The following is a 19167-nucleotide window of genomic DNA, read 5'->3' on the forward strand; positions in this document are numbered from 1 at the left end:
CAGTTCTTTTTTTCAAATGAATGTCATTTGAACCAAACAGCTGTTTCAAAACAAATTGTTATTGTTTTTACTTTTCTTTGTTTACGCTTATTTATTTAGCAATTAATGCTGTGAAATTGAATTGATATAAAGGATACGTGTGACGATTAGTTTTTATGTTAGGACACTAAAGTTAAATTATGTGTACTGTGAATTGTATTAAATATTATCGTTTTATTTTAGGTTGTTTCTATTCAGACCTACTGGAAATTGTGTATAGTAGTTGTATTGTGGTGATAATAATTATGGAAGAGGCAGGTATGCTATGGAAGGTGGTATCGTTGACTAGGGCTGCACTTTACTTTAGGTCCTACACTAATTCGAATGAAAATATTGATTATTCGATATATCGTTTGGTTAGTTAGGTTAGGTTAACCTTACCTAAGTAACCAAACGATGCTATCGAATGAAAAAATTGATTAATCGATAGGCACATATCGATCGATGTTTTCATTCGAACGAGTGTAGGACCTAAAGTAAAGTGCAGCCTTGACTAAGTCTACACACTTCTCAATTGACTATTACTCTCTATACTGTAGGCTATTTATAATCAGTGTGCGTCTGTGCGAATCGGCTGCAAATATCACTTCAACGCTTTTCACATAGTAAAAATTGCAGAATTGCTGTTTTATTGTAAAATTATCGGATTTAAAATGCATATCGTATAGGCCTATGATGGAATAAAATATATTTGGTCACACAAAATTTGTTTAAAAGATGATTTTTCACATTAAAACTGCAAGAAACTTTGTCTTTATATATGTAAACTAGCCGATCTGAATTGTACACGGTTTTAACTGACTACTGAATTCCCGTACGTAGGACGGGCTAACACCTCGTATAATATAAATTTGTAATGTCTTAGATTTTGTAAAATACACTTCTCCTTGTTTATTTCAGAAAGGTTGTACACACTCAAATTTGAATGTTTTTAGGTTTATATTTTTCTATAATGACGACTAACAGCTAGGGGCTTTGCCCCCAGCGAGCCAGAGGCGAGTTTTAGGGTATATTCTACGATTTGTTCTTTACTCTTCGGTTACATTACCAGAATACATGCGATTGCATATATTTGGATAAATTAGATATATATTACTGTAAGTAAAATATTAACAATCAAGAAATAGTAAACAACAAAGCGCCCTAAACATGAACCAGGCAAAACTAAGTTTCTTCAGCTAAACCACCAAGTCGATAAATCTGTATATGAGTTTATCAATAGCTCTTGTAATATAAACATTTGAGCCAAGAAAATAGATTAAGTTCAGGACCATCTCGCCAGAGGGTACTAGTGTATTAGGTTAAACAATCAATGCATTATAATAGAAAACAGCTGATTGATTTAACACTTGTCACAGAGTATTGTCATTAGACCATTTCAACAAGCAAGTCTTGCAACCCTTAACACATTTGTTAACACAACAAGATTTTTGTGGAAATAACATTTTTTTGTTCTAACATTTTTTTTTCAGAATTATTTTTTTTCATAAAAATAATTTTTTTTTTTACAGGAATTTTGTTCATTGAATGCATGGGCCCTTGTTACTCACTGTATATGTTCTGTTCCCGGATATAGACGTCAGTCTAGACAGGTAAGGTTGCAATCATGTTAGACTTGTTGGCGATGTCAGTGTGAGGGATGACCCGTGGTGAGCGGCGCCCTTGGTGACGTCCACGATGTATAAAAGTACCGTCCACGGCCCGGGGCGGTCAGTCAACTGTCATCTTCCAGACATGCAGTCGTGGGTGAGTCCAACAATATCAGTCTTAGATCAGATTTTTTCAAACTTTCCCATAATATGGGTTTTTTCACTTTAATAAAACCTGTTGTTAACATTATAAGAATAGGTTACAGCAATGGGTGGTTGCACTATTTTGTCTAGAATTATAAGGACCATAACATACTTTTTTTAATCAAAACCGGGTTTTTTTTAAATACAATTTTCTATTATTTTAAGGGATTTTTGTGGGAAAATAACACAACTTACTATACCTTTTAAAACGTATTTTTTACAGCCATACTAGTGATACCTATTTTTAAATTTAAAGGGCCAAAACATACTAAGCTTTTATCAATTGTTCGGGTCTTTCCGATAAAATTCAAATTTTCTATTAATTTATGGGTTTTAATGGGAAATCCCAATTAAAATAAAAATTAAAAAAATAAAACAAAAAGCCTGGATGTATCATACATTAGTACCTACATATCAAATTTCATCAAAATCGGACCACAGGCGCGGTCTGTAGCTCTGTACACATCCACACATACAGACCCACACACAGACATCACTTCAAAAACCACTTTTTTGTGACCACTACCAAAACGGATATATCCACTCAAAACTCGAAAATTTCAACGAAAACAATTCTCTCTCCATATAAAGTACTATGGTATATGGGGAGAAAGTAAAAATCAAATATGTCAAATTTGACTGAAATGGATTCGGAAGGCCGATTGGATTCTTTTAAGTACCGGTATATATAGTTATTTGTGCAACTAGTGAGAAAAGTGAGCAATTGACTCACTCGAGAGAAATCCTTACTCACGAGCCGTAGGTGAGTGAGGAATGGTTTCTCGAGTGAGGCAATTGTACTTTGAACTCGAGTTGCACATTATATTTTTCCTACAGTTACCATAAAACAAATAAATTGGTGAAGAAACATAACCTATTTTTACACAGAAGTGAACTTTTAATATAACATTTAATGTGAAGTGACAAATACAACAGTACAACAGCTGACCAGCTGATTTACAGCCAGTGCTGCCAACGTATTTCACGCGCATACTACGTTGCCTGCATGTTACGCGCTCACTATTTCGTGCCTTCACGTTGCAAATCTGGAGTGAGACTAAGTAGTTAGAGTGAGACAATGTTAACATTGTCTCACTGATGAGCGAATTGGCCACTTTGCTTTCTCAAATCAGTGAGAGAACATGAACATTGTTAGGTAACTGTAGGAAAAATCATTTTAATGTTATGAGAATATTATTGCCAAGACATTTAGAAAATTTTCTAATTTTTATTTCTCACTAAGTATGTTTGATTTATTCTCTGATGAAAGATATTTTTGTTTTTGACTGACAACAATATTAATAGAACCATACCACGGTGCTGGTACAATATTAGTCAACATTTTCAATTGACATCCCTGAATTACGTCTATGTTGGAGATCAAAGTTATTCCCTCAAGCTGAATATGCTTTATTAAAATTTGTACACAAGTTTATTGTTTTCAACAAATAGTTTTTAATTGCGACTAATAAGCAAATTAAATTGGTTTAATTTTAAATAAAGATGACATGAGCATTTTGTTAAGTAAAATATTATATATGGATATGTCTTACTTAAATATTGGATTAGTGGTATATGTACGACTTAGGATCTTTCTAAGTATTTAACTAATTATGATTTATGTAGTTGGGTAGAATTTAATGAGGTCTTTTAAAACAAAGTACAGCCATTGCTTTTTAACAATGCAAGTATAATTCTGATTCTACTACAAAAATTGGAAGCTGAGTTTTATTGTATTTTAGTGTTAGGTTGGTGATGTGTAAGTACAATAATGGTTACTATATGTTGTCTTCTTTTAAAAGTATATTTCAATATTATTACATTACTATTTGGATACAATACAAAACCACAATTCATTGTTTATAAATAGAACGATGAATTTGGTTTAAATAGCTTTAACAATTGTGAAAACACCAAAAACTAAAATGTAACAAATTAAATGCGCTTTACTTAAACTGGACGTAGCTAACATTAATGTCTTAGGCCGTGCAAAAAGAATAATACTTCCAACAGCCTACCGAAGTTTAATGCGGTCAGTTCTGTGGTGTTATATTTAATCTAAATCATGTAGCTAAACAGCTAATAACAGGTTAACTTAACAAAAGCCCGGTCAGACTTCATATCTGTAGAATTATGGAATGCGATTTTGAAATTGTTGTTAAATTCTACATATTATACATGGTTTAATTAATTTATGTCGAAGCGATACATTTTTTCAATATAAAATATTATTGTTTAGCTCTTCTAGAGTAAAATTAGTGTCAATACATGACCATGATAATCTCTTGAATTGTGTACAATTGGCAGTGTCTCCCCCCCCCCCCACCCCAAATTGGAATAATATTTTGCAAGTACAACAAACAAAAAATAAACATGCAAATCATAGAAACGTTAACACATTATACATTCTCAAAAACAATTGAGAATGCTAGATAGTACAGTATATAAAAGGAGAATGTATCCAGTAACCCATCATTCAAATATGTGAATGCACCATACAGTTTGAGTTAAAATAACTAATTCTATGTAGCTAATTTTTCATAAAACAATTTTATTATAGCTTATGTCTAATCTTAACTTGATTTAAGACCCAGAAAGGGGGTAACACTTTTTATATTTACCTACATTATTTCAAAACTGTAATGTTTGTATCTAGTACAGGCAAAATAGATTAAAATTCACCAAAAAAACAAAAAAATTAGTTCAGGGATGAAACTTTGGTTTTAACTTCGTTTTACCAATAGAAGTCAAGATCCGATGAGTCCCTAACAGTCCCGATGGGGGAACATGGTTTTTAGGGGGTGGGGAGGGGGAATTTTGATATAATTCATTATTCACGATTTGAAGTCATTTAGGAAGTCGTTTTTAAGGTTTGTATACACGGTGAATCGATAGGAACCATATTTAGGTCGTTAGAACCACCTCTATAAGAGATTTAGCATATTGGTACATGTTTAGTTGTTATTTTTTCTAGGAGGGGTAGGGGGAATTTTAAATAATTTATGATTTTTGACTTATGACTTGTTGGGTGTTGTTTTCAATGGATTTCTACATGCCAAATAGAATGGAACCACTATTTTGTCGATATAACTACATTATTAACAGATTTGGAGTGCTATATGACTGAAATAAAATAAATGTTTGTGCACGAAATTAATTATTTAATATTTAAACATAAAAATTAAAACTATTATCTAAACATCAAGTATTAATTTAATGAGTTTATTTTTACAATAAATTCAATTTTCCCCATTATAAAAAATACCCCCGCCACAGCAAACCTGCAGACCAAGCGAATTTCTATTTATCTTTCAGGATTTCTACTAAAATTTGTCCTTGAAACTGTCAGATTTATTTACTATTTAAATTACATTATTTTTAATTAATAATTAGGTTTGCTGTACAGGGATGTAATGGGGGTGTTTTTTATTAAAATGTTGATAGCTTAGTATGAAATCAACAAAATTACCAAGTTTGGTTTGAATATATCCACAAACAAGTTTATTTATCTACAACAGTTTATTTATTTTCCATTAGAATAACATGGGAATTTTAAATTTACATTTTTTTTTATTATCTCCTTAACCGTTAGGCGTACAACAAGGCATATACTAAATTACTAAATCTTTTAAGCTCTAGAAAGTGGTTTGGAAAGAAATTGTGAAATTCTTTGTTGATGGGGTCAAAAATGGGAAAAACCAATTTTCTCCCCACAAAAGTCTCCATAAACCCATAATACATTGTAATACATTGACATTAAGTCAGGGTTTAAACCATGTTTTATGATTTAAAGTTCAAGTAAATATCTATTAACCTTTGCGTAGCCCCTACAAAGTTTGTATATATGTTTTATATGTTTTGTACATATGTATACTGTTTTTATATCCTTCAGCAAGTCAAAGGAATACATTCTAAGTTACAACGAGGTTTTTAGTGAATTTCCCATATAGGGAATAAGCTATTACCGTAGGTCTCATGGTAAGACCTAGACCCGGGACCAATTTACATTTTTGTTTTAAGGTCCCCAGAAGTCAAAAACACCATCCTTTCAAATTCATATACATATGTGTCCGTTTAGGGTGATAACTCGAGCACAAATTATCCGATTTTGATGTAATTTTGTGCAAACGTGTAAACCAAAATTTATTCGAACGAGTTTGCGAACCAGCATTATTGGACTATGGGAACAGGGGTTTATGTTGATTTTTATGGGGAGAAAATTGGGTTTTCCCATTTTGACCTCATAAACAAAGAATTTCATAATTTCCTTTCCAAACCACTTTCTAGAGCTTAAAAGATTAAATAGTTTAGTATATGCCTGGTTGTACGCCTAACGGTTCAAATCAAATCAAATCAAATCAAATTATCTTTATTCACTTTATACATTTTACATACATGAATAGTGTAAACGCATACAAAATTGGTTATACAACTTAATCTAAAAGACTTAACCATACAATTTTACAATTATTTTAGAATGTATAGCTCATTCATTTTTTATTTAGAAACTCATCTATACTATAAGGAGCCAGATTAATTAAGAACTATTTTAATATCTTTAAAAATTGGGTTTGTTTTGATCTTTTTTTAGTTTAGGCAGGCAAACTTCTTATAAATAAATTGTCGATATACGAAGGTTTCATTTTTGAAAGATTCGGCCGATGATGACTTTTTACAGTAAGATATTTCCACCTTGTGTTGTATTTATTCAATACTTCAGTGTTTTTATCTTTATAAACATGCTGAATAGTTTTAAAAATATACAAACCATACACTGTAAAAATTTCATTCCATCATTACATTGTAAAAAAGTACTTTAATTTTTTTTATAAAATAAGTTTCTTTTTATTTACGTTTCTTTTATTTACTTTGCGTAAAAATTAAAGTAATTTTTCACCGACTTCTTATCCTTTAAGGTTAAGGAGAATAAAATATGTAAATTAAAAATTCCCATGTTATTCTAATGGAAAATAAATAAACTGTTGTAGTTCGCTTGTTTGTGGATATATTTAAACCAAACTTGGCAATTTTGTTTATTTTATACTAAGCTATCAACATTTCAATAAAAACAACCCCTATTACCTCCCCTTTAGCAGCAACCCTAATGACTCATTAAAATTAATGTTATTTAAATAGAAAATAAATAGTAATCCTTTCAGGTAAATGAAAATTTGCTTGGTCAGCAGGTTTGCTGCGAGGAGGTATTTTATTATAATAGGAAAAATTAAATTTATTGTAAAAATAAACTCATTAAATTAATACTGGATGTTAAGTTAATTGTTGTTTTTTTATGTTTAAATATTAAATGATTAATTTTGTGCACAAACATTTATTTTATTTCAGATAGCACTCTAAATCTGTTAATAATGTAGTTATATCGACAAAATAGTGGTTCCATTCTATTTGGTATGTAGAAATCCATTGAAAAAAACACCCAACAAGTCATAAGTCAAAAATCATAAATTATTTAAAATTCCCCCTACCCCTCCTAGAAAAAATAACAACTAAACATGTACCAATATGCTAAATCTCTTATAGAGGTGGTTCTATCGACCTAAATATGGTTCCTATCGATTCACCGTGTAAACAAACCTTAAAAACGACTTCCTAAATGACTTCAAATCGTGAATAATGAATTATATCAAAATTCCCCCTCCCCACCCCCTAAAAACCATGTTCCCCCATCGGGACTGTTAGGGACTCATTGGATCTTGACTTCTATTGGTGAAACGAAGTTAAAACCAAAGTTTCATCCCTGAACTAATTTTTTCATTTTTATTTAGTATTTTTCCTGTACTAATCAGGACAGTAACATACGCAATCAACGCTCCGGAGTTTTATTTCTGTTTATTGACCAATCATCAGGGTTGCTTAGTATTTAAGCCGAGTTAAATACCGCCCAGTGTGTTTTCACAATTCATACCCGTAAAATCACGATTGAAAACCCCCAATTTTTTTTCTGAATACTGTTTGATTGTCTAATATAACATAATGAACTGAAGGGTAGAACAAATTTAGTTGTACAGATAGGCGTATTCTTGCCGTGAGGCTTGTGCGCCGACTCAAGCCTATGTATGCAGCCCAGGTACTTAAGGTTACCCGGTTATTGTTAAACAAATTGCCTGATTGTCAGCAAGGCATCTCTTTCAATCCACAAGGCCACCTTGAGCCTATTAGGTTAACACTAATTAGTCCAATATTCTGTTGAACATACAAAAGGAATGAACAGTTGACATATTCATAGATAAACGTTTAACATTCCTTCATTTGCATTGTTGATGTTTATAAATCAGCATAGTAATACGAATACTCATTATATGAATAGTCTTTTAATCTAGGGTTTTCCTAAATTTCAAGTAACCTTACTGGTAGCCCGGTAGACGGACCGAAGATCCCAGGGTTAAAATTGACCTGAGAATTGTTTACCTGTTTTGGCGAGGCTTGACCGAAGATCCCAGCACCATGAGGGGTCGAGCGGGGACCTTCAGTCAAGCCTTGCTCTTGGGATCTTCATCGAGTTTGATGAGGGTTGACAAGGGGCACCGATAACACCTCACACCATGGGTCACTTACATTTTGCAGTAATTTAAAATAAAATATTAAGGAATAGTTGGGGGCCATGGGAAGGCCAGCAGTCAGTTTATTTATATGACTTGAAGTAATATGCCAACAAACAAAAATATGTTACTTTGACAGATCCCTCATTGATTATGAACAGATTATGCAATTATTTGTTTTATAGGTCTTAGCTTAGTATTATTAGTAGTTGGGAATATGAAGGAAATCCTCGTTGCCTTTTTCACGGTAATTGTGCAACCAACCAATCACGCAAATATTGATCATAAAAGAGTAGAGGATTATTTCCTTATGTGGGTAGTTCCATAGATGAAACATATTCCCTTAGTAGATTTCTCAACCTTATGGAACAGCTGAAGCCAATTTTATACTTCTGTTCGGTGCGAATGTGTGTTATTTGCCAATTTGTCATCACTGTATACCTGGCTGGGTGAGTCATCAGCCCCAACCCTAGTCCGTCGGTCATCACCCCTCGAGGCCTGAGCCTTCTTAAAACTCCGAGTATTTCATAAATGCAGTCACCAAAGTAGAGTTAAGACCCCAGAATGTTTTGTTTGAATCAGTAATGAATTAAAAATAAGATTGTCTTTAAAAACTGCTTTAATGACATCTTAAATAAATATTACGTGAATACAGGGTGAACAACTTAACCACCATTGCTATCTAAGACATATTAGATTTAGGGAAAACATCAAAGGGAACTTCAACTATTTTCTTGTGACATACAAAAGTATGAATTCCACTTTTAAAAAATCGCCAGTATTTTCCAATATGGAGGTTAACTTTAAAATTACTTATTAGACAACTTGTAACCTATTTTATGATGATTTTAGAATGTAAATGCAATTTAAAACGTTTTAGAAGCTGCATTTTTCCATAAAGCTACTTGTTTAGGAGTTACAGCGTGTTACATTTGGAAAAGAGTGGCTTTTTGTGAACATTCTGCATGATGTACAGCTTATATAAGAATAAGATGATAAAATACAGGGAGATTCATAAGAAATTTGAAGTATAGTTGCCATTTTTTGTGGCTATTTTGTAAAAACCTTAAGGAATAATTTTAATATATTTTATGATCTTTTTAGAATGTAAATGCAATTTTCAATTTTAAGACTAATTTATCGCATTTCTTCTCAAAGCTTACTCGTTCAGGAAAGCCACTATGTTCTAGCCATAATGTTCTACCTCTTCACCTAAACAATAAAAAAAATAAAATATTACAATTTTAAAAAATCACAAATTATTCATGACATTAAAAACATAATCATAACTGTAAACAATCCTACTTTGACAGTTCTCATTGCGTATCACAGTTGTTTGTTGCTGCTTAGTTCAAATTAGCTGTTTAAATAAATGCAAAAAAAAATATAGTGCTGCACCCTGTTGGTAAATCTTATAACTTTTTAATGCTTTTGTATATCATAGAACCAACTTTTTTAGTTGAAACAGCTGACTAAATTCTTTAATTCCCTTTAAATATGAATACTCATAAGATTAACATGGGGAACTACAGAGCCACTGGGGCGGAGCCCGAAGGGATTTTTGAGATAAGAATATGCCTATATGTTAATCGGGAATGTGAGCTATCATCATGCCAAATTTCAGCCCAATCCATCCCCTGATTTATGCGTGATTGAACTTCAAACACACAAACAAACGAACAAACAAACACACAAACTTTCACATTTATAATATAAGTAAGATAAGATTTTACCTATATATTTTCTTATATTAAAAAATATATCATACTAATATCCTAAATGTGACATTTTGGTTGTATGTATGGATGAATGTTTCGTCATCCAAACACGACCGAACCTATTAAGGTATACAATATTTCACTATAGCCTCACGCGTAAAATGTTCTCTTGCCCCAAAATAAAGCTTTTGAGACGACTAGTGAACGATAAGTTTTATCACGATGTAAATAACCACCCTAAACTTTAAACAAAATTATCTGATCTTTCACAGTCTAGTAAATTTCAATAAGTAAACACAACACGGTTTTACAAATAAAGTAGGAAGTTTGAACAAAGAATTTTAAAAGCAAATAAAGACAAATAACTACAAATAAATAGGGCTCCTGTTGAACAAAACGGGAACTTCCATTGTTTATGGCAGGACAATGTAAATCCAGTTTGCACATCTGCAAACCTAGACGCGCGTTTCAGTGTATAATAGTGGTGGTAAAGAGAAAGCCTTACTTTTTTTAGTTGTCACTTAACGTATTAATAATATAGCTAGATTTGTCGATATAGGCTTAACGATTCACTAAGGATTTTATTAAAAATCTAAATACACATTCCAGGATATAATGTTATTATATTAGCCCCAGTTACTATTTCTATGACATAATTTTAAACTCTTAAGATGGATGTGAACAGAAAATGTATTTGCATAATAACTGTATAACATGTAATTAATATTAAATATTACGTTTACTGAATACGCGATTGTTACGTTATAAATAGTTTACAATTATAACGAAAACCCAAAGACTGATTTTCATGGGAAAAATACATGCTGGGAAGAAAATTATATGTAATTTCAACTAAATATATTGAAAAACGAATTGTGTTAAATTTTTTCAGTTTTAATTTTGTGCGGTTATGCTTTTGCAGTTGTATAAAGTTATACGCTATATAAATTTAATCATAGTCTGGGTGCTAAAAATTGACACATAGCCTGTTATTTTGTTGTCTGTTTAAAACAAACTTGTTAGTTTAGTTTAATAATTATGGTTTAAGACTAGCAGGAAAAAAAAGTTTTAGTCTAAGATTTGCAATACAAATCATATATCACGGATGTGAGCTTGGAACTAATTATGAAGGAGGATATAGACAGATAGTCATAGCTAGTCCCAGCGGTTCTCCACCCCTGGCAGGTAGAGGCGGAGGCCCGAGTCCCGAGTGCTGTATACCTGTTTTTCGAGGCTTGACTGAAGATCCCAGGACTAATGAGGGCTAGGGAGGGGATCCTGAGTCAAGCCTGGACAAAATATTTTACGACCGACCCTTGATTAGGCTACCCTGGGATCTTCAGTCCTACAATCTGGTAGCCCACATTTGAGATGGACATAACTACTGTATGAATGGGTGTTGGGCTTAAATTTCTTCCTCTGCTGTACTATTAGATACTAAATCATTATTTGTTTGGACTCAAATTCAATATGCTAAGTTTGGCAACAAATTGACGTGAGTTTGTCACGCCGACGGCGTCTACGAGGCGGCACAAGGGCGTGAGAATGGCGGGAAATGCGGCAATCTTGGCGGCAATCTGGGTCCTGACAAGCACCGTGACGCTGACCACCGTCACGCAGCAACTAGTCGATTGTAGTGGCTTTTTGGCACAGAAGAATCAGCTGTTTATTCATTGTTGCATCACGGCGATTAAAGTAGTTTATGTGGCTTGGCAAATTCAAATCAGCTGTTGCTTCAGTCTTGGAAGATTTCAGCTGAATCTGTTGTTTATTTCTCTTTTGGTGAAATTGGTCGGTTTCAGTAACTTGGATAAAGCGTTAAAACTAATAGCATTACAGTTTGGTCCAAAGGTCGCTGCAGTGAAAATGATTTATAATGTTATTTTTGTTATCTTAATTAAGAATTCCATTTTTAAATGGATACGAGTAGCAAATTATTAAAAAACTTTTTAGACAAGCTTAGAAAGTATGAGTCAGATTGCTGATACCATTCATTATTTATATTATTCATCCTAGGGAAGAAGTGACGGTGCTTAAAAAATATTTTACTATACTATATTCTGTATAACCTAATCAAAATAATATAAATTATTTTGGAGACACCTTTAACTACCTTTAACTATTGACTAATGATTCTATGAAAGCACGATTTTCAGTCTGCAGTATTGTTAGCTGTAATATATTTCTTTGTTCTAGATAATACTCAGCCTAATCGTGGCGTCTGCGTCGGCCTCAGTGGTACCTTGGACGGGCTGGGAAGACTACGGGGTAACTTTATTTGTTATAGCAACTTTAAAATTTATTGGATTTAGGCTACTCATTAATAAAATAATGTCTCGTTCACATTTAATCCAAAGGATTTAATAATTAAAGTTTTACATATTATTATTATAAATTTACTTTTTCTGACAAGATTATATTTTAAAGTTCATGTGAGGGGTTAAAAAACTTTGGTGATTTATAATTGAGGATTCTAAGTGTGGATGCTTACCAATAACCTAAGAACTAGAAAGCACCTGGCTCTCTGACAAATTCATTCATTCATTTTAATTTTACACAAAGTGGCACAATATCAGTAAATTAATTGAGATGGGGACGCAACCTAAGTGTACTTTAACCCAAATGCGAGTGAATGATAAATTGTAGAATGGAGTGAGATGATTTTTGTAGCTTTGTACTAGCTAAGATCAGCATTTTCATTAGACATGATCATCTATTTAAAGACCGATGATCAGGGAGAGCCGGGGCTAGTTTCGAACTATTAAAAAAATCTACTGACTTTTACTCAGGATGGAACCGGTGACCTTTTGATTGTTAAGTCAGCACTATCTGTTACCATTCAGCTATCAAGCTAGTTATTTAAGTTATTTAGAATCTAACGTCAAACACTAGTAAATTCTATCCTAAGGGGATTGTGTGGAGCTCAGCCCCACAACTTGTTACCGGTTTACTGTGTCCTCTGATTAAATTCGAGTGTTCAGTTTCTAACACGAATGGTTATGACGTATTTGCCAGTCAATTCACACATAATCACTAACAGGTAGCTTAACCGCCACAATGGAAGGAAAACGTTATATCTTATAATCACATTTTCTATGTATTTTACTTCTTTCCTCATTGTAACAATGTAACCATTTTCCTTTTCAAACCAATTTGATTTATTTCTGAATGGGCTTAAAGCCCAATAATTTTACGCTTTATAACTTCAGTTAAAAATTTATTAGATTTTTTACATAACGAATCTGGCTTAGGTAACTTTCATGATGGTGATGGTTTTGGCTAAGGGAACATCAAGTCTCAGTCACAAGGCTTTATTATACATTATACGTTACAACTTAATAATCACCGAATCGTATTAATGAAGAGGGTAAACGATTCTAAAAATAGATATCTGATTCCAGCACCATCACCACCACCACCACCCTGTAGCCACGTCGTACGCCAGTGTGTGGAAGGTGGACCACAGTGTGCCTGTGTGGGTGAAACCTGCGTGGCCTGCGTGGAACCCTTGGTGGGACCCTCACCACGACCACCACCACCACGATCACCACGACCATCACCACGGTTGGCACTGACCTACCACGACCACCAGCCATCCGACCAAAGACATCCGCCACTCTGCCCACTCAACTTGCTTATTTATTATATATTATTCGTTCTTAATTGATTTGTTTATTCTACACACCTCCACTTTAACAGTTGTTGAGTAAAATATTTTATTAGTTTTTATTTTTATCAAAGATATATTCCAGCCTAAGGTTTGAAATCATATTAAACCTAATTCAGGATCCCCAATGGGTATGGTTTTTGGAAAAGGTAAACCTTTCTTATTGCATGCAGAAAATGCAGGGAAAGTTAACTAAGCACGAAGGAGATAACGTATTAAGTTTTCTCTGTCATAACCCAAGGCCAGAACATTCCAAAATATAGCACTTTCAAATTCTTGAAATATCTACAATCGACTTAACTATTCATCCCAACATTAAACAACCCAAGGATGTTACAGTATAACAAAATGATGTGAATCAACGATGACGATTTACAGTCACCTTAAGTAAAACAATTAATTATTAACAAGAGTTCTATATTGAGCTTAAAAGTATTTTGTCTTCTATGCAGTATATAAAACGATAAGGAAGGATCGGCAAAAGAAAACCTTTGTTGTTTGCAAAATACCTGAATGAAAATAATCTTTATATGGGATGCTGAAAAAACTAGGAGAGCTAGCTACTGTTTATTAACAAAATACCTATTTTGAGCTGAAAGTGTATTTTGTGTTGTATGTAGTACATTAAACGATAAGGAATGATCGGCAAAACAAAACCTTTGTTATTACCTGTATGAAAATAATCTTTACAGGGGATGTTGAGGAAACAGGGAGAGCTAGATACTTTATCACCACGCCTAGCCAATTGTAACAAATAATGTTATGCAATACCAAGCGTGATTCTGTAGTACATTCATGGTAAATAGTGTCAAGTGAAGAACCTGAGAGCAAGCACAGTGTTCAAATTATTATTCATTGTTTTAGTGCTAAAAAACAATATTCTATCACTATAACCCTTATGTTGATACATGGTACCCTGAAATAAATTGAATCTGATGTGAACCATCCTTCGATGATGAGATTGTACAATCAAACATGTAATGCTTTGATATAATGATTTGTTATTTCACCTTTTCCTACGGAATCTCACACGTCCACGCATCAGTTCACACCTGTGAGAATCTGAGGAGCTCAAAAGATTACACAGAATGTAAAGTAAGCGTGAGGGGAAAAGCTGATTTGTAAATGGCCATAACTATTTTGTCAAAAGTATCTATTATCATACCATAATGTTCCCTGGAGATCTTACCATTATTATTAATTCGTTTTTTACATTACAATAATACTTTTGGGACTAGCTAAAGTGGTTAGTTCGTACAAGTCTTTGTTTTAAAATGGAGTTTCAATAGAAGTTTTGGAAATATTTGATATAAACGGTTAATCAAATGATGTGTGCATTGCTACCTAATGAGCTGTAAATAGCACTACAGTTAGTACTGGCACTGCAACTCTGCTAGAAAATAGAGACGTTGTAAAAATGTGTGATGCCGGTACTAACTAGGGGGAAAATATCAATTAACTAAGGGTTTTATGTATGTCAGACAAGCCCAAAATCCTCATTACCCTAGTTAAATGGTACTAAGTACAATGTAGTTCATTCCATAGTGCAAAATGGTGGCCGATGTCTAACAATTATTCTTCATCAGTGCTACCTACAGTTGTGTCTCTAGCTCAAAGTTGCTACCTAATCTTTTCAACCGCAGACAAATCCAGCTCTTTTAAGCCATCAAATGTCAATGTTAGAACTCAGTAATATGTTTGACCATTTTCTGAATGAGAGGTGCGGAAACATGAACATAGCCTACATAAATTAAATCTACTACACACTAGAATTTCAGCTTATTAACCAAGGTCGTGTGGCTTTTTTATAATTTTCGTTCAAACTTTGATCTTTGTATGATAAATGTGTTGATGGCTGCGTCAATTGAAACAAAAATACAAAAACTAATAATGACTAATGGAATCAACCATTAATTATTGTTTTACCATATTATTCAAACACATATAAGACTGTTTTAAATAGAGTTGCCAATAAACTAATTTAGTTAAACATGGTTAAACTATATTATATATGTTATATATTTTTAAATGTGACGGTTCGGATCTTTGACATTGTTTCTTAAACTTGTTTAGAAATGGCTGCTCCCAACAAATTTAGAAGTAAAGAACACAAGCAATATACCATAATTTTCTGGTTTAAAGATTAACTAGAGGCAGTTATTCGAAACTTAAAATACATCTATACTACGTGATCTCCAACTGACACTAAAATAACCTGAGTCTACCTAAGTTTTTAAGTCCAGAATATGAAGTATTTAAAACTACAATTATGTTTACATAAAAATCAAGCTATTTTCATTATACGTAGCTATAAAATATGTTTCCTGAAGTTGCACCAAGCATTATTAAAGCAAGGAAATCAATTATCAAAATACATATTTACGAACGATATTACTGATAGAATACTTAACATTGCTTTTAATCGATTAATATCTTTGTGTTTTGAGTCCATCTACTACAGGAAATTTAACATTAAAGGAAATTTATTCAGCTCTATGAAATAGTCATTTCTTAAGAACTCCATTAACACGCTAATGTAAAAGACATTGTGAACCCGTGCGGAATGGAGTGTGGAATTTCCAATAAAACGTTTTACATTATTCTCATTAAATTATGTTGTCTGTCTCTTTTACAAGTTTACTTGTGGTGTACATTACGATTATGTTGACAAGTGATGTTCTTATTGTTTTTTTGTTTTTTTTTTGTGGGGATACCAAATAAGGATGCAGTTCCCTTTATCTAACAGACTTTTAACAACATTATTTTTTTATACAACATTGTTAGACCTGCATATTACCATGTTCTCCCAACTATCAAATCACGGGTATATAACATAGGAAATTGGCGTTTGGTTGGATTTGGACTAGGACCTCTAGAATTAATTGAAACCCCACCATCCAACCTTTATAGACGAGCCGTGCCGTCTTCGCCTACCTACATCATTGCATTTGATTGTGCATAGCTGTATGTGACTGAATGGATATTAAAATCGTTTGTATCTGTAATCGATCTTGTGATACTTACTTGTAATACTCTAAGTATTTATCCTTGACCGAAACTGTCGGATAGATTGCTTCAATACTCTTACGAGTTGTCAATTGAACATATATTTACGTCAATACTCTTACAAGTTGTCAATCAAACATGATTTACACCATTAACAAATATTCACAATATTTACATTTTAATGTGACATCGTGAATTTATTTTGGACTAAGTTGTAAAATCGGTTCCTAAGTTCCACTTATGAATAAAGTGGCCTATTTACAAGGGCTTCAACCTTTTAAATGTTGAGTAGTTCCATTGCTCACACTCGCCCTTGCAGGGTATTTAAAACCTTATTACAGAGCCGGAATAGCATTCGCAGGTACGACTATAGCCTTCGCTAGTACACAGAGTGTGTATTAAAGGTGGCTAAGGTACGACCCAAGCGACAGCGTGGCATATCAAGGTTTTGTACTCTTCTGGTGTTGTAGCTGTGCTGGTTTTCCCCTTTGAAATATTCACCTTTATGTTCCTTAAGGAGGATGTGTATGTCATAGATGTATCGACTGAAGATGGTAAGTCCAGGCCGGCAGTGCTTAATGTATTCACAAACAGAAGATGTGCAAATTTTGAAACCCTAATTTGGAGTAGCTGTACAGATCTCTCCAACAAAAGAGTTGATTTTTATAAACGCAACTTGAAGTTTTATATACTTATGAATTTATCAACATTTCCATTGACTATTCAATCGAACAAACTTAAATAGTAATTTGTTCTTTTAAATATTTGTACTAAGTTCTTATGTCCACGAAACACTCGTAAACGTTGTTACATGTAACCACAATCTATTATTTGACTGGCTCAAGGACCAAAAATAAAAGATCAGTAACGAACTCAAATTTTAGTTAATTTAGTTATGCTGTACAGCAAAAATTATTTTCTACGTTATTGGATTTTTTTTCTTTTTAAGAATAATATAATAAAAGCTTTTGCGAATGTTGATCCCTAATCAGATAATTCCTTGGTTTCTCAAATCTTTTATTACCTATACAAACAATACTACTAATATACCAAATCAGGGACTACGTAATACCAATTTTAGCTACGTAATATTTATTATTGTACTGTGTAGATATATTATAAATTGAGTTTAGTTATTAAACTAGTTGGTGCATCCTCGTAGATCTATTTATGGCCAAACATGTTATTTAATCCAGCTATTAAACTTCATTGTTATTATAATGGCAGGTTATTTTCATTGTATAATTCTTCATTGCATATATAACTCTATATAGCCACACAAAATTCATCAGCATGTAAAAAATTTATCTTGTCACATGTATCACAATGTTAAATGTATTGTAAAAATTGTGTTTGCCAAGAAAGATAGGAAGAGGATATTTTTTGTTGGTGTCTATAATGTCAACTGATTAAGTTTTTTTTTTATTTTCCTCAGAATCTTATCATGCAACCGATTTTTTTTATTTTTTTATTATATTCTGTTCTGTTAAGCTAAATAAATCCTCTGTTTGGAGTAAAACTTGGGTGATACCTAAGCTCAATTGTTATCTTTCTATCCTTTTCTATTCCTTTATGATAATTTCTAATCCATTTTTAACCAGCCACTTCAGATTACAAAACCGATTTCACAACCGGACCAAATTGTAGAACTCTACCGAAATTCCTAGAACGTGTAATTTGCCACACGCCCCGATCGCATGTGTGTGTGTGCGTACATGTACGTACGTGTACGTGTGTGTACGTAGTGTCGAACCTATCACTCCCACGAACGTCGTGAGAGGAGGCACGAGCTACGTTGCGTTACCATGGGAAATGGGATCTTAAGCAACCGTACAATAGATTCATGGGGAGATACCACAGCTATATAGGGCTACTGGCACAGTGTCTGCCATTCCACCCACCACTGTCATCATGATCAAGCTGGTGAGTACTGCCAAATAGATCAGCTGGTTTTGCTAAATATTAAAAGTTTTCATTTTGATTAATTTTTTTCTGTTTAATGTTGCATTTTTATATTTACAATTGATCTACTATATTGTCATAACTTTAATTTTACTATTGTTACGGTAATAAATATTAATTTGTTAATTATTATTCCAATTTGTTTATTAAATTAATTAAATAATTATAAATATTAATACAAATATTTATTACATATTTATACACTTTATTAAATAAATTTTAATATTCATACTAATCGTAATGAAAAAAACTATTCTATTAATTTTATTTTTATTTACGAGGGGTATAAATATAATGTGATATTCGGCTTCTCCTACACACAATATAGCGGAAATAATTATTTAGCGGAAATAGTATTTAAAATTTTTGATTGATTAATTTTAAGATTAAATTTATTTAAACATCTAGTAATTAAAAGTCCGATT

The 19167-nt window shown here is 32.7% G+C and overlaps 1 protein-coding gene across 1 annotated transcript; it reads left to right on the forward strand.

Moving 5' to 3' along the window:
* Nucleotides 1-1702: 1702 nt before the first annotated feature.
* Nucleotides 1703-13770, forward strand: LOC129001940 (uncharacterized protein DDB_G0272720-like). Its single transcript, XM_054429382.1, has 3 exons — nucleotides 1703-1785; nucleotides 12304-12375; nucleotides 13509-13770. The coding sequence occupies exons 1-3, from the start codon at nucleotides 1717-1719 to the stop codon at nucleotides 13680-13682; spliced, it is 315 nt and encodes a 104-aa protein (XP_054285357.1). The 5' UTR covers nucleotides 1703-1716; the 3' UTR covers nucleotides 13683-13770.
* The last annotated feature ends 5397 nt before the right edge of the window (nucleotides 13771-19167 follow it).

This window comes from Macrosteles quadrilineatus, unplaced genomic scaffold, assembly GCF_028750875.1.
Source record: "Macrosteles quadrilineatus isolate MER2022 unplaced genomic scaffold, UCM_ALF_1.0 Scaffold_9__3_contigs__length_116548681, whole genome shotgun sequence".
Classification (NCBI taxonomy): domain Eukaryota; kingdom Metazoa; phylum Arthropoda; class Insecta; order Hemiptera; family Cicadellidae; genus Macrosteles; species Macrosteles quadrilineatus.

What these genes read in the sequence shown, in the direction of transcription:
- LOC129001940 (XM_054429382.1), top strand. Translation starts at nt 1,717, where the DNA reads ATGTATAAAAGTACCGTCCACGGCCCGGGGCGGTCAGTCAACTGTCAT. An exon ending in TTCCAGACATGCAGTCGTGG is followed by an intron (nt 1,786 to 12,303) that starts GTGAGTCCAACA and finishes TCTTTGTTCTAG; the next exon opens with ATAATACTCAGCCTAATCGT. An exon ending in CGGGCTGGGAAGACTACGGG is followed by an intron (nt 12,376 to 13,508) that starts GTAACTTTATTT and finishes ATCTGATTCCAG; the next exon opens with CACCATCACCACCACCACCA.